Source organism: Gadus macrocephalus, chromosome 18 (assembly GCF_031168955.1).
Source record: "Gadus macrocephalus chromosome 18, ASM3116895v1".
NCBI classification, from domain to species: domain Eukaryota; kingdom Metazoa; phylum Chordata; class Actinopteri; order Gadiformes; family Gadidae; genus Gadus; species Gadus macrocephalus.
The window spans coordinates 3,039,708-3,055,097 of record NC_082399.1 but is presented as its reverse complement, the minus strand read 5'-3'; the positions used below and the strand labels follow the sequence as shown (position 1 = coordinate 3,055,097).

The 15,390-nt window shown below is 50.1% G+C and overlaps 1 protein-coding gene across 1 annotated transcript; it reads left to right on the top strand.

Annotated features, from left to right (window-relative positions):
- Nucleotides 1-3,364: 3,364 nt before the first annotated feature.
- Nucleotides 3,365-15,384, top strand: fam53b (family with sequence similarity 53 member B). The gene is given in 5 exon segments (XM_060037535.1): nt 3,365-3,624; nt 10,519-10,742; nt 11,640-11,694; nt 14,152-14,426; nt 14,429-15,384. Coding segments are annotated over 4 exon segments (1,026 nt in total). The 5' UTR covers nt 3,365-3,624; nt 10,519-10,652; the 3' UTR covers nt 15,035-15,384.
- The last annotated feature ends 6 nt before the right edge of the window (nt 15,385-15,390 follow it).

Sequence of the window (15,390 nt, the reverse complement as noted above, 5' to 3'; positions counted from 1 at the left end):
CAATACACGGGGGTTGAGACCGGTATTCCTTCTGTGAGCTCATAAACACGAGGCAAAAAGGATCATTTATATTTGATGGGTAATAGAACAATTATTAAGTCAAATCAATTATATTTGTATATCCCCTAATCTCAGGACTTCACAGACCACTTTATACGACATCCGCTAAACCGAGGGCCTTTTAGGAGCAGGAAACAAAACTCCAGCAGGATCACAGATCAAGGGATCTGCCCTTCCAGGGATTAGGGGAGAAGTGCCATAATGGGCGGCCATAATGGTGGCATCACAAGCCACAGTCAAATGACTAAGCTGGTGGCCGTCATTTGGGGTGGCCAGGCATCCAGTCTTAAAGAGCCTCCAGATGCTCTCATAAGGTCATGGTGAGGAGCGTGAAGCCACAACCATCAGTTTCAGTAGTATGAAAACCAATCATAGTAGCGTTATGGAAATGATTGGCTGATGACGAGTGCTTCTCACTTTCACACATTCCCCAGAGGCGGTTATTCACTGAACAGCTGCACCTCTTTCTAAGGCCTAGTGTTCAAAGGATTAACTGATTCAGAGAAGAAAGATAGCATAAGACTATCTTAAAATGTATATATAATCTATTGAGACATGACCATGAACTACATTTAATTAAGTGGGACGTAAACATTGGGAGTGTAGATATGGTTGGCAAAAAATGGGATGTTCTGCAACAGAAGGGTTGATTTTCAGCCTCTATGTTTTATGAATGTGAATGCTGGGAGCTACAGCAACTAAACAAATTTACTTATAAATGAAAATCCATGTACTTCTCCAGTTTGTCAAATGGTGTCACTGTTTTCCTTCCTCAGACCGGTTTTTGACATTGCCCTATGCAAACTTTTGGCTGGGGGCGGGGGCAATTGTTGACGTATGGATTTACATTGGGATTCTACAGCATTTGACTTGCATATTAGGGAGTATGTGTAAAGCAACAGAAAGCGTATTGAAATAAGGAATGGCAAGTCATGTCCGCCCCTCCGGTAGCAACATGTTCCATCTCGGCCTCTGCACAAAGCACTTGCTCTTTCGCAAACCCACAGTCGGGCTCCAATTGTCATCTGTTCCCTGATGATGGAAATCATTTAAATCCCATGTAAGGATTCGTTGTGTCAATAATAGAGGTTGTGGGTCGCCCTTTAAAGTCTAGAAGGGTTGGCTTCTGTAACTAAAGTCCTTAAGCCATCTGTCAGTGGCCTCTGTTAACCACAGATGGCGTACAGAATCCAACATGGAGTCCCAGGACCCAAGGCTTGGAAGCCCTTTACTTCCATATGGTACCTGCAGGTTGCACTTGATCGGACGAGACCGCGTGTTAGAATCACTCGCACCCTCGTAAATTTAGAATACACTTAAAACATGTTGCTTCCTGACGTTTCTTTTCCAGTGGCCCGTCATCGTGAACTATCACAAGAATGCTCGCCATTCCCCCTCATGAAGTGAGTCAGTGAGTCGAAAAGAAGCACAGCATGAAAATAAGGCCTTCTGATCAGTACCGACAACACAGCACACGGTGTCTTCCGCGAGACGGGTGATGGTCCTGAGAAGACAAGTGACAGCCTGTAGCTCTGACACGGCGGAGGAGACAAATCCTCTGTGCCCTTTTAACACAAGGGGGGACGGACCGTCTGAACCGTTTGAGGCAGACGTCTGCCACGTTGGGGAAGATTAGTAGCGCACAGCAGATGTTGCTTATTGATTAACAATAGTGACAGCCAGGGTAGAGGCCCTGGCACCCAGAACTCCTGAGGGTCCCTGTCTGACTTCAATGCCAACACAGTTGTGAGCATATAGGGTGTGACAGCGAGGAAGTTATGGGTGTTAGTGGGAGCAGGGGACTCGTCTGCTATATAATGCCTCCAGAGCCGACCTGAGTTATTATATGTAATGTAATGTATGTGTGTGTGTGTGTGTGTGTGTGTGTGTGTGTGTGTGTGTGTGTGTGTGTGTGTGTGTGTGTGTGAGAGAGAGAGAGAGAGAGAGAGAGAGAGAGAGAGAGAGAGAGAGAGAGAGAGAGAGAGAGAGAGAGAGAGAGAGAGAGAGAGAGAGAGAGAGAGAGAGAGAGAGAGAGAGAGAGAGAGAGAGAGAGAGAGAGAGAGAGAGAGAGAGAGAGAGTTCAGAAACCAGTTTAATCGATCTAAATTCTTGATTTTCAAAGCATTTTCAATGATGAATTAGCATTTATAAATATACCTATAAATGACATGCTAGTCATATAATTTTCAAGCAATATGTTATAGCATGAGAGACGGATGGAGTCCACTAAGTCAGTAAAAACCTGGTAAGAAAACAGGCCTTTGGCAAAAGAACCGTAAAATATCTTCCGCAAAGGACTCCACCTCATTCCATCTCTTGAACCATTTGTTAAACTAGTGTGGATGATCCAGTTTTGAATTACCTAATGTTCCTTTCGTACTGTTGGCAACAGGATAATGTATCGTAACCTAAACAATTAACCTGCTTTCAGTAGCATTCTAAGAACTTGTGTAAATGTAGTTTCCACCCCTATATAGAACACACACACACACACACACACACACACACACACACACACACACACACACAGACACAGACACAGACACAGACACAGACACAGACAGACAGACAGACAGACAGACAGACAGACAGACAGACAGACAGACACGGACACACACACACACACACACACACACACACACACACACACACACACACACACACACACACACACACACACACACACACACACATTGTCGAAAGTCCCTTGTGTGTACACAACATAAAACTATAATTACTGTCATTATGGCAGCTGAGGTCGTACCAATCCCATGCGAAAAAGGAGGGTGTGAGCGATTCCACATTCATTCTTTCTCTGTTCTTTCTCACTATAAACACGATGGGTTTACTTTTACGGAAAAAAACATTAAACTAGCACACCGTAGCAAACTTTTCATTTTAATAAACAATAACCGAATAACTGAGAACCCCCCTACCACCAGAAGTGGTATCTTCTAATCTAGTGTATGTTGTCACAACGTCATAAGCGTGTGCAAACTTGGTCAGTAGCTGGGTTTAGAGAGGATCCTGACTTGTAGCGTTATTCCAGTCTACCGCAACGCGATTTCCGGTTTCTTACATCCTATGAGCTATGTACCAGTTAAAAGTGCCTGGAGCGAAAAAAATAAGAACATGAAAAGAAATGTCAAAAATGAATAAATATGGCGTTTTACTTTACAATTTTAAAATGCAACATGGCAACATCCCAAACACGTAACATATAAATCTACCAGAAGTCCCGCCCTATTTTTCACAACTCGCCCGTAGTTCCATTGAACAGAAAGTCCGTCCCGCCCTCTTGCCAATAACGTTAATATGGAGCATCCCGTCCGGGACGTTGCGACGTGAGACGAGTACGCCTGGGAACAACGAGGTTAGGCACCGGCGCACTGGAGTGGAGTTGTAGTTGTGTGAGCAGCCTGAAGGCTGGTACAAAGCTAGAACAACTTACCCTCACATTGTATGTCTTGCTTCCTGTCTGCAAACATCTCAAAATGATCCAGCCAAACTAACTGCCAGCACTTTGTCATCCGCTGGCTCTCCGAGATGTCCACCCTGTTTCTTGTGAGTAAAAACAACAGAGGTGCTTTTTCAGCAGAATAACCTTGTTTCCTGCAGCTAAAGTTATTGCCCCAGGAGCTGTGTTATTGTCAATGTGAGGCTGCTATATTAATAACATGTATGTGCTTTAGGCAGATGGGGACTGTGCGGGTGATGGTTTGCAGGGGTGACACCAGATAGAGCGATCATAGCGGGTTAATAGACTGCTTATAAACTTGGCTCCCACTCTCTTAGTTAGCTTAGCAACTTTTTATCATAGTTTTCCCAGCCTATGCTTTGTCCCTTTGTCCGGAACCAGTCGCCCCCACTGGTTCAGTGCGGCTCCTCTTACTGGTCCAGTTCGGCTCAGCTTACTGGTTCAAATAATGCTCCTCTCACTGGTCCAGTTCGGCTCCGCTTACTGGTTCAATGCTGCTCTACTTACTGGTCCAGTTCGGCTACCCTTACTGGTTCAGTGCGGCTCCTCGCATGGCTTAAAGTGCGTTTGGGATTAATAACTTTTCAGGGTAACCTTAATACAGTTCAATATTATTGTCTTAACATAACAAACAACCTATAATGGAAGTAGACAAAAGAGCTGTCTGGAATATTGTTTGTATGATAGATGTTTCATCTGCCATAACCACATATTAAGATGGAGACAATTATGAGTTAAGATTAGTCGAATTAGTCACAAGCATAATTCTGTTCGTTTACTGATAAGAGCTGTGAACTTGTCCTTGCCCTTAAAGAGACAGCTCCGAATTATCAATGATAAGCTCCAAATCATGTATCAATGATGATTTGGTGTGTCAGTTATATATCAATCAAGCATTACAAACGGATTTGCATACAAATATGACAATTAGGAATATAGATGTAATTAGCGATTACAGTTGGATAATTGGGTCAGACATGGGACATGGTATGTCTGCTATGTTACAGCCGTGCTGTGGGAGTTGATTGTTGTCTTTATCTCTGGCCCCCTTCAGCTTCGGGGGTCAGGAGGACTAGACAGTTTTCGTTGACACAAGTCAACCGAAGTTGACAAGTTCTCAGTCAGAGTGCAAACACAGGAGCTTGCTTGACTGGAACTACGTCTTCCATGGGGGGGATGTCCCATGGCTGTTGCTGCAGTGTAGGAGTACGTTTAGATTACAGCACGATTTTATTGAGGTTTTATGTCTCTATGGTGCGCAGGTGTGTTTTACCATGTGTCTAAGAAAGTACTTTTTTTAACTGCTACTTCAGGGCCTTTTTGGTTGTGTTCAAAAAGCTCTGTAGCCCAAGTCGTGTGAGCACTGGCTCACAGCTCTGGTCACAGCAATTTGCTTGCCAAACTAATTTCCTTTCATGAGGGATTTCGGGGAAAAAAAAATAGTTTAAGGGACTGTTTGCTCGTTACTTAGCTTTCACTGCATTCCACCTGGAGCTTGGCAATCCAACGCAAAAAATTGTTGAAGCCATTAGGTTTGAAGGGTAACTTGGTGTGCATGTGAAGAACTACTCCTTCCCTGCCAGTGAGTTCTGCCATGTTTTCCACTAGTTCAAAACTTAAATCCATGTGTATCCTGACGCCAAAGTTATGACATTCGGTGAGCGCTATCTTAAAAAAGATGTGGTTCCTGTCTTCTAAAGTTCCTGTGTCTGGGCCAGTGGGAACACATTGTGGGGGGAAGGGAGGCAGTACTATGCGAGCCGCGCGGAAGGGCTCTCCTCGTCCTTCGATAGCAGAGTTAGCTCGCGTCAGCCCAGTCCTCAGTGGCCCTGACATGTTCCTCATTCAAACCTCATTCAAGAAGTGTCTCTCTCACTCACACTCACACTGCATTCGTCTAAACATAACTTTTTCCTCTGCTTTCAAAGTTCGCTACCATCTTTGAAAGACAGTGCTCAATGAATCGCTTTCTTTAACCAACCCCCCCCTCCAGCCCATCCCGACACGTGCATATCACACAGCGCACGTTATTATCCGTGTGTTAATGAAACAGCAGACCTAGTTAGAGAGGAAAAAAAAGCAGGCCTCCTCAGTTTCCTTGTGGGGCCTCGCTGGGCCTTTTGTGTTTATGGTAAGTGGGCAGCTGCATGCCCGTGGATCCAGGGCTCTGGCCCGCAGGCCCTTCACCGAGGCTGGATTAAAAACCACCACAGCCACCACAGCCACCACCGCCACCACCACCACCACCACCACCACCACCACCACCACCACCACAGCCAGGCCTGTCGATGCTCTTTTGGGACCACACTGAATGCGTTAAGGCTAGTGTACTGTACATCTCCCATTGGACACAGATGGATTATTGATTATCGATGATCGAAACACCTCATGGGTCGTTTTTTTAGGAGGGGAGAATACAAAAAAGGAGTGGTTCCTTTTTTCACTACGAATACGATATGTAAACTGTCACACCGGTTATCTCTCAGCCCCGTCTCTATATCAGGCGTTTCGTTTCATCTTCACGCTACGCTACTATGCTCTGTCAACACACTGGCCGGCCCTCATTCATGACGTAGGGAGGAAGAAAAGAGCATGAAACGTGTACATTCTGTACACATTCTGTGCAGAGGAAGCCAGGCCACCCGAGGACGGATCAGTGACATGAGGGCTTTTCAGCGCCCAGGCCATGGGAACATCTCTGTTCGGGCGGGGATCGTTTCCTTGGTAGCAGCCTGGTGACGAAGGGAGGAAAAAAAAAGAAGGAAACTGTTGGATTTCAGGTAGCGTGGTTCTCAGGTGCTCCGCTGATGCTCGAGTTACACAGAGGGGCCACAATCCTGGGCTTGTTCCGAGCCGGGCCCGACCGGTGTAATCGCAGCATTGTGCGAAAATAAAACGGGAGACTTTTGACAAAAGATATTTCACATGTGTTGTGCGTCGCACGGACGCTTTGATGAGGCCGATCTTGATAAACACTTTTTCCGCAAATTTAGACGGGCATTGTTGCATTCACTGGCCTATTGATTGAGACCCGCGGGGAGCAACGCAGGGTAACTGTGCCCAACATATTGTTTACCTCAAGCTCCCACAAGTGCCATAGGATGGATTAGCATTGGCTCTGTCAGTCAGACTCCAAGCTGCCCGCTCTTTGCATAATGTAGGTCTAACCCGCCGCGGGATTACAGTCTTAGCAATGCATAGAAGAGCTGCTCTAATTGGAAAATTGTATTTTAAAGCTTTCAGCGGTGACAACTCTGCGGGAGCTTATTGTAAAGGCTAGGCCAGGGGGGGGGGGGGGGCTGGGCTCCTTCTGTGCCTGACCCAAACCGGGGGGTGAGTGTGTCTGTGTGTGTGTGTGTGTGTGTGTCACTCTGTGTGTGTGTCTCACTGTGTGTGTGTCATTGTGTGTGTGTCATTGTGTGTGTCACTGTGTGTGTGTGTGTGAGTGTGTGTGTGTGTATAAGGGCCAACAATGTATATTCCTAGTCTACGTGTCCAATTTTGAGGTTTCCCCTTCTTCCTATCTTGCGTTCACAGCAGCTATCTAGCCCGTAGCCACCTGCTGTCGCGGTTAGCCCCCCTTTCCCCCCCCCCCCCCCCCCTTTCTACTCACCCCCCACCCCAACCCATCATGGGCCATGGCTGTATGTCTTGTGGGGGGGGGTTGCACCAATAAGTTTCAGATAGGAGACGCGTTGCTATATAAGGCGGCAAGTGTCACCATGTGACCAGATGACGGATACAGATATGAACAGCCTCCGAACTCAAGTTGACAGAAGCCCGAAATCAGTTGTGTGACGCAGACAGAGAGTTGTGTGACACCGACAGGATAACTCGGGGGGACGGGGGGACGGGGGGGGGGGGGGGGGGACGGGCTCCGCACATACGGCTCCGCGTCCGACATGGAGCCGATCCGAGAAAAAGTAGCATTAAGGCGTGCCATGTTAATGTGTCATTTGACCTACGACCCCGCCACCCACACACCCACAACCGGCTCTCCCCTGCCGCCGCGGCACCCATTCAGACCCAGATGAAGAACGAGGGGATGGGCTCCCGTCTGTGACCTCCACCCCACTTCGGCCCCCCAGGAATGCTTCTCCCCAATACCAGGTGATGACGATAAAACCATCGGCCCAGTCCTGCCAGAGGGCACTACACTGCTTTGCTTCGACAACAGAGCATGGCCCTGCAGAAGCCATTGCTGCTTTTTCAGAATCAGAACGGCAGTTCACTCACACAAACTATAACAGACGAGAGGAGGAGAGAGAACCCACAACCTTGGAGCCCTCTTGCGCTGCGTTTTGTCGTGTTGCAACGGGGGGGTACGCTGACAGTAGTTGAACAGGAAGTGTGCAGTGCCCCACCGCAACCCTCTGCTGCCTGGCACAGTGAAGACAGCTGGTGGGCGGTGGTGCCACGGCCCGGCAGGCCTTGGCCCCGGCAGGCCTTGGCCCCGGCAGGCCTTGGCCCCGGCGCTTTTTTCCACTTTCTACCTCAAATATGGAGAGGGCCCCTCTTGTGCCAAACGTCCATGGAGAGAGAGGGCAAGTTTTCCATTCACAAACGGCCCCTGCCATTCCTGGGTAGAGGTTGTCAAGGCTGCAGTGGGATCGGCGCAGCCTCTCCCCTCTCCTCATTTCAACGTGTCCGCTTCTCCGAAGAGCGATTCGGGGGCCCGACTTACCTCATCGCCCTGCTAGGAAATGATGGGAAATGATTGAGGGGCTTTTCCGAACCCTGACTGATAATGCTATAAAGATATCAAACAAGCGGGCCATTCAGCCCCGCTCTCGCTCCCCGTGGCCGTGTAAACGGTTTCAGTGTGCTTAACATTAAGCACGCTGTAGGCTGGCCTATGGACCGACCTCATTTGGCTCACTAGCATGCCTTGACCGCGCTCCCTTCCCCACACTACAACACAACAAGTCCCAGTGGCCGCGAATGCTACTGGCCTTGCGCTTGTTTTTATAACGGTATTTAAAGTACTTTTTTCTTTTATTCAATGCAGGGTAGAGGATTAGATGTCGTCATGGGAATCATATGTTGCTGAAAGCGCAGAGTTTGGGCCGGTCTCATCAACCTCATCATCACGGTTTTGATTAGATTAGATTAGATTGGATTAGATAAGATTAGCCTTGGGCGTTAGTGAGAAAACAGACAATATATCCGTACACATGTACAATCAAACTACAGTTACAACACAACACACACACACACACACACACACACACACACACACACACACACACACACACACACACACAACTCCATGCACAGCAGAACAGAACATACACATATTGTATGATCTTGTGATGCTCTGCTATATTGTCTGTCATCTCCGCACCGCTCACACACACACACACACACACACACACACACACACACACACACACACACACACACACACACACACACACACACACACACACACACACACACACACACACACACAGCCATCTCCTTCGTTCCTTTCTCTCCCACTCAGGGCCGTTGCTACAATTCCTGGGCCCCTAGACAAGATTTACTGATGGGCCCCCCTGCGCTGAATTGTTGACGAGGGGGGGGGGGGGCCCCCTGAATCGTCATCACTTTTGTGGGCCCCCTGAATCGTCATCACCTTTCACCCCTTAGCGACGGCCCTGCTCCCACCCCACTGTCCGGCTCTGACCCATCTATCAGGTGCTGGTGGTGTTGGTCAATCGTTAGTGTTTTGGGGGGTCTGAGATGCTGGTCTAAGCTAATCAGCTGTGTCTTGCTGCACTAATGAGAATAGGGTTGTTTTGACGACCGCAAGGTCACAGCTATTTCCAGCCAGCCCCCGAGGACTCAATTACACAACTTTGACTTTGCTGCGCACCCCTCTCTGGTTCCGATGCAGAACACTTTGAGGAATCTCTCTCTCTCTCTCTCTCTCTCTCTCTCTCTCTCTCTCTCTCTCTCTCTCTCTCTCTCTCTCTCTCTCTCTCTCTCTCTCTCTCTCTCTCCCTCCCTCTCAGATGGCAGATCCCGGAGCTGCTGCAGGGACTAGGGAAGGGAGGAAGAGAGAGAGAGATGGGAGGGAGGAAGAGAGAGAGATGGGAGGGAGGAAGAGAGAGAGATGGGAGGGAGGAAGAGAGAGAGATGGGAGGGAGGAAGAGAGAGAGATGGGAGGGAGGAAGAGAGAGAGATGGGAGGGAGGAAGAGAGAGAGATGGGAGGGAGGAAGAGAGAGAGATGGGAGGGAGGAAGAGAGAGAGATGGGAGGGAGGAAGAGAGAGAGATGAGAGGAAGGCAGGGAGGGAGGGATGGGAAAAAGGTTGAGGGACTGTTGTCCCCGAAGCGTACTTGTGTTCTTCTAACCTTGGGTAGATTACTTATTGATGCCTCCAGTTTTGCTGAGATTGTGTCAACACACACACACACACACGCACACAAACGGACACACACACACACAAACGGACACACACACACACACACACACACACACACACACACACACACACACACACACACACACACACACACACACACACACACACACACACACACACACACACACACACACACACACACACACACACACAAAAAGTTACAAAGCAGGGTCTTCACACCCTGCTTTGTAACTTTCCGTTTAGGTTTGACAGTAGTCTAAGGGGCTCGACCCCCAGCTGATAGGATGCCCTATCTGCTCCTCGTGCCCTTGATGTGTGTTTCCTGTAACCCCCGGTTACAGCAGGTGTCAGGCTCACGTTAACACGGTTACATATTGCATGCTTTCGGTTTTGTGTTCAGAAAACTGTTTCATGTTCCACGCTGGGAATTCTGTGGAATTGAACCCCCTGCCAAACAGCTAGGCAGAATGTTAACAATGCCCTGAATTCTAACCCTTTGCTCATCTGTGTGTATGTGTGTCTATGCATCTGTGTGTGTGTCTGTGTGTGTGTGTGTGTGTGTGTGTGTGTGTGTGCGCGTGTCTGTGTGTGCGTGTGCGTGTGCGTGCAGGATTGGACAGAAGACTGAATCACATTCCTGGAGGCGTCGAGGGGACTCTCTGCCCGCTGCGCATGCTTGAGTGTCCTGCTCTTCAACATGGCTCCTGACCGCCTCGCTTCGCATTCAAGTCACCCAGGGCAAAAATGTGCGTTGTCATGGTGATCATTAGCAAAAAAACGCTGGAGAAGAAGCGCGTCGAAGATGTAACGTCCAGGTGTCCGGAAATAGGCCAGGTAAGGGTTTCACATTGTTTCTCCGAAATTCTTGTACTTACACGTAACGTTTGTGGCATTCTACGAGTCTTATGGTGGCCAGCGGTCTCCCAGCGATTCTATTGCCACATAGCGTTAACGTGTCAATGATACTTTTCGGTACGATTCCAGCCCTGTCTCACGAAGCCATGAACCCGCTCTAATGGACTTTGCATTCTCCGAGTCAAACTCTGAGCCGCAGCATTTTTGTGCCGTGACTCGCCCGCCGACAGGGGATATTTTTGCCCCGATTAGCGCTGATTGCACGACGATGGCACCCCCGATGGGTCACGGGGCTGCAGCCATCTGGTGTGAATGGTGAACTGTTCGACGTGTTCGCCAGTAGAAGGCCAACAATAGGACAGTTGTTTACGAGCGGCGGGTGGCCCGGGCGTCTCTGGCTCACCTTCTAAGAGGAATTCAAACACCGGAGCCCGGAGTCTTTCCCTCTGTGGCGGAGCCAGCAGAAACTCCCAGTGTGTGTGTGTGTGTGTGTGTGCGTGTGCGTGTGCGTGTGGACCGAGATTGCCCTCTCAGCCACGTGAAGTGAAGTCATCGACTCATCGTTCTCGGGGGCGTGTAGTCACTCAGGAAACCGATTATGATCCATCAGAGTGAACAACAAGCTATACTCTAGTCTGCTCTCTCTCTCTCCTCCCTCAACGGCACAACACACTCCGTCTCAGCGGGCCTCAAACGGATTACTCCGCATTTCATTGTTTTTTTCGGGGGCCAGTTTGGTTTCTATTTACGGACCGGATTTTCTCGCTACGTGGGACTGGATGCGCTTGTTTCGATGGTCGGCCCCGGCGGCGCCCTGTGTGGCCTGGCGTGTGCGCTCCACTCCCCGCCCCTAAACGTCTGCGTGTTTCCCCACAGCTGCGGGAGCCGACCATGAGCCAGGGAACGGCCCTCTTCTCTTGTGGACTGATGGGTAAGCGCCAACCCCTCCACCACCTCCACCCACACACCACCTCAAACACCCCCCCCCCCCCCCCCCCAAACCCCCCCAAACGTCCCCCCAAACATAGACCTTCACACAGTCCTACAGCCGCTTTCTTTCTGGAGAGTTTCACCGTCGATAATTGTGTCGCGTGCGGAGGAGCTATAATTACACACCTGCAGACCGGTGCGCACCCTTGGCAGCTTGTAGAGGCTGTGTTATGTCACCCGAGGGGCTCGTGAGGGGTGGGGGTGGGGGTGGGGGGGGGGGGCTCTGTGCCTCTGCGTTGGCGTCAAACGTGCCTGACCGGTGCTGCAGCCGACCAGAATGATTGCTTCGTTTATTACGCTTCAGTGACACCACACCCAAACCGAGTGATTAGATCTCTCCACCGTTTCCCTTTTTCCCAATCTTAAATGTTCCGTGTAGTCAACCGCCGTAGCAGGTTATTATACCTAACACGCCAGCGTTGAGATTCATCCCAGGGCATGTTGCTCAAGGTCTCAGTTAAACCCCGGTTTCAGCTCGGACTCAAAACACTAGGAGACTAAATAAAATGTGCTTATGGCTGAAAGTTGAAGCCGGGCATGTTGACGTTACCCACGCCAACTCTGTAACACTTTTGTAGTACTTTCGTTTTGCAAGTGTGTTTTAATGATCGATGTCGAGGACAAAATGTGCCACACGTTGAGGCGTTATGCGCTGAGTGTCCGGGAAGCTAAACCCTCTCTCGGACACAGACATCAACAGCAATCGCTGGTCAGACGAAGCTCCACACATCCACACACGCCTCGCCGCCTGCGTCCCTTCGTCCTGACGTCAAAGAGTCTACTAAAAAGTCCTTAGACTTGTCGAAAAGTAGAGCTGAGTGGAACATTCAGACACACAAAGACTGGCAAAAACTGAGTTTTTCTCCTGGTTTCTCTCGATGAGGGCCTAACCCTTATTTTAGCATCAGTGACAAAATGGCATAGCTCACTATCTCCACGATAAAATAAGACATACCCACGTATGATAATGATGAAATGAAAGGTTTTTGGGTTCACCACCCCTTTAAACAATATCATGAGGTTATTTATTCTGAGAACTGCATTCACGAAATTGCTGACAGAAATTAGGAAATGGTTAGCTCTGGTTTCCAACCTCAAAAGGAGTGGCTGGCGTCCACTTCAACATCTCTGTTTGTGATCGTAAATCAAAAGAACATTTCAGAACATTTCATAATCAACAGGCAGGTCGGTTATTTGGATGACCCACTTTTCAGGACTTATGTCTGTGATTATTATTATTATTAGATAATACCTTGATAAAATTGATCCATCCTCATAACGTTCTAGTTAATAGTGTGTCAACCACCGACGTGATTTTGTTTGCCTCTGTGGCGATTGGCAAGTATGTACAGTGCTGGCCAAGTGGTAGTTAATACATTACAGGCTGTTTGGATAGAGCCGTTCGGTTATATAGTTTAACGAGAGGAAGTCCGTCATTGATATCCTCAGAGAGACTATAAACAAACATGGCCGACCAGCCCTAAGCCCGGGAGCGTCCATGTTGCTTCACCGCTCCCTCCTCTTCATCAGATTACCACATGGCCGTCGGCCATTGTTTTGGATGCATGCCCGTCTCCAGGTGTTGGCTCCACAACGCAATAAAAGCGATTAGCGTATGAAACACAACATGGTCCTGCCAAGAACCACGGCAGCCTGACCTTTGATAATGTGCAATTACCTCCAGTTACATGGATGAGTGCTCGACTCCATTCTCTCTCTAATGAGCGGCTTTGAAAGCTGATGGTTCTCTGAATAGTTGGAGAGTACTTTTTTTTTTTTGACGATGTCGTTAGGTAAAGTTGATCCCTTCCCAGTGAAGCAATGCTCCTTCAAAATAAAGGCGTATCGACCCTAACCTTAAGTCTGTGCTTCTTTGAATAGTTTGAATACTTTTCTTTTAATTGACGATGCTGTTAGGTACGTCTGATCCCTTCTCAATAAAGCAATGTTCCTTCAAAATAAAGGCGCATCGACCTTAACCTTAAGTCTGTGCTTCTTTGAATAGTTTGAATACTTTGCTTTTATGCTGTTAAGCTCGTCTGATCCCTTCCCAATAAAGCAATGCTCCTTCAAAATAAAGGCGCATCGACCTCAACCTTAAGTCTGTGCTTCTTTGAATAGTTTGAATACTTTTCTTTTATGCTGTTAAGCTCGTCTGATCCCTTCCCAATAAAGCAATGCTCCTTCAAAATAAAGGCGCATCGACTTTAACCGTAAGCCTGTGCTTCTCCGAATACTTTTTTTTTAAATTGACGATGCCGTGCAGCACATCTGATCCCTTCCCTTTAAACTTTAACTTTTCTTTTTGCGTTGCTTTAAAGTTTAAAGCAACGCTCCTTCAAAATAAAAGCGCTCCGTCAACCTTCACGCTCACCTTCCCTCTGTGCTGTGCTTGCAGAGGCGGGCCGGTGGCGTGAGCTGGGCCAGGGCTGCCCCTCGCGGCCAGTGGGCGCCAGCCTGGAGAGCCTGTGGGACGCGGTGCCCGAGGAGTGCCAGAGCCCCACGGGGTGGCTGGGCGGCGGCGGCGGCGGTGGCGGCGCCATCTCGGGGCTGCTGCGGGAGCTCAGCCTGGCGGACCCGGCGGCCTTCGCCGCGGCGCCGCCCAGCAAGCGGCAGTGCCGGTCGCTGTCCTGCTCCGACGAGCTGGCGGGGGGCTGCCGCGCGGCGTGGGCGGCCCCAGGGGGTCCCGCGTCTGGACGGCGGTGGAGAAGCGGCGCTGCCACAGCGGGGGCAGCGTGCACCGCGGCGCCGGGGGCGGAGCCTCGGGGGCGCCGGCCGCCGTCGTCTTCCCCGCCATGCAGCGCAGCTCCAGCTTCAGCCTGCCGGCGCGCTCCAACGCGGCGCTGGAGCTGCCGTGCTTCTCCCCGGGCCTGGCGCCCGCCTTCACCGGCCGGGCCTCCCCTTCCTCCTCCTCCTCCTCCTCCTCCTCACCCTCCTCCTCCTCGGTGACCCTGTCGTCGGCGGCGCCCGGCGGCCTCTACCTCTCGCACGAACACATCTTCCCGGCGCTGGCGCCCCCGGGGGCGTCGCCCGACAGCTCCCCGGGCTCCACCCCCGAGCTGGAGCGCCGTAGGGGCGTGGCCGGGCCGGGGGGAGGGGGGGGGGGGCTGGCCCGCAGCCGCTCGCAGCCCTGCGCGCTCGACCACAAGAAGATGGGCGTGAAGCGCCGGAGGCCGGCCGACTCGCGGCCGTCCCTGGACCTCGCCAAGATGACCCAGGTGGGTGCTGATGGGAGGAGGCTGGTGGGGTGGGGGGGGGGAGGGGCAGCGTGTGACCACTGATGATACGGGGATCAGATGACAGCGTGCGATGCGAGCCGCCGCCGTGGCGTCCTCAATAGGACATTGTGCGCCCGGACACAAAGCAGGCACTCACGGAGATACATGCAAAAAATAAAAAAGACCAGCGCTGCTCATTTCAAAGCGGAGCGCGGCCGCTATGCATTCTGGGAGGCATTGTTTCCGGGCCGGGTACGCGAATGTGCGACGACTCTCGAAGCATTACCGTTTTGACAAATGTCAACGTGGAAAAGCAAAGTCATTGAGGTTGAGTCTTTTGAGAATAATTTGGATGCTTTGGGATTTCGGTAGAACTTATTTATTATACATTATTTAATACGGTTATGGAGCCGATCTAG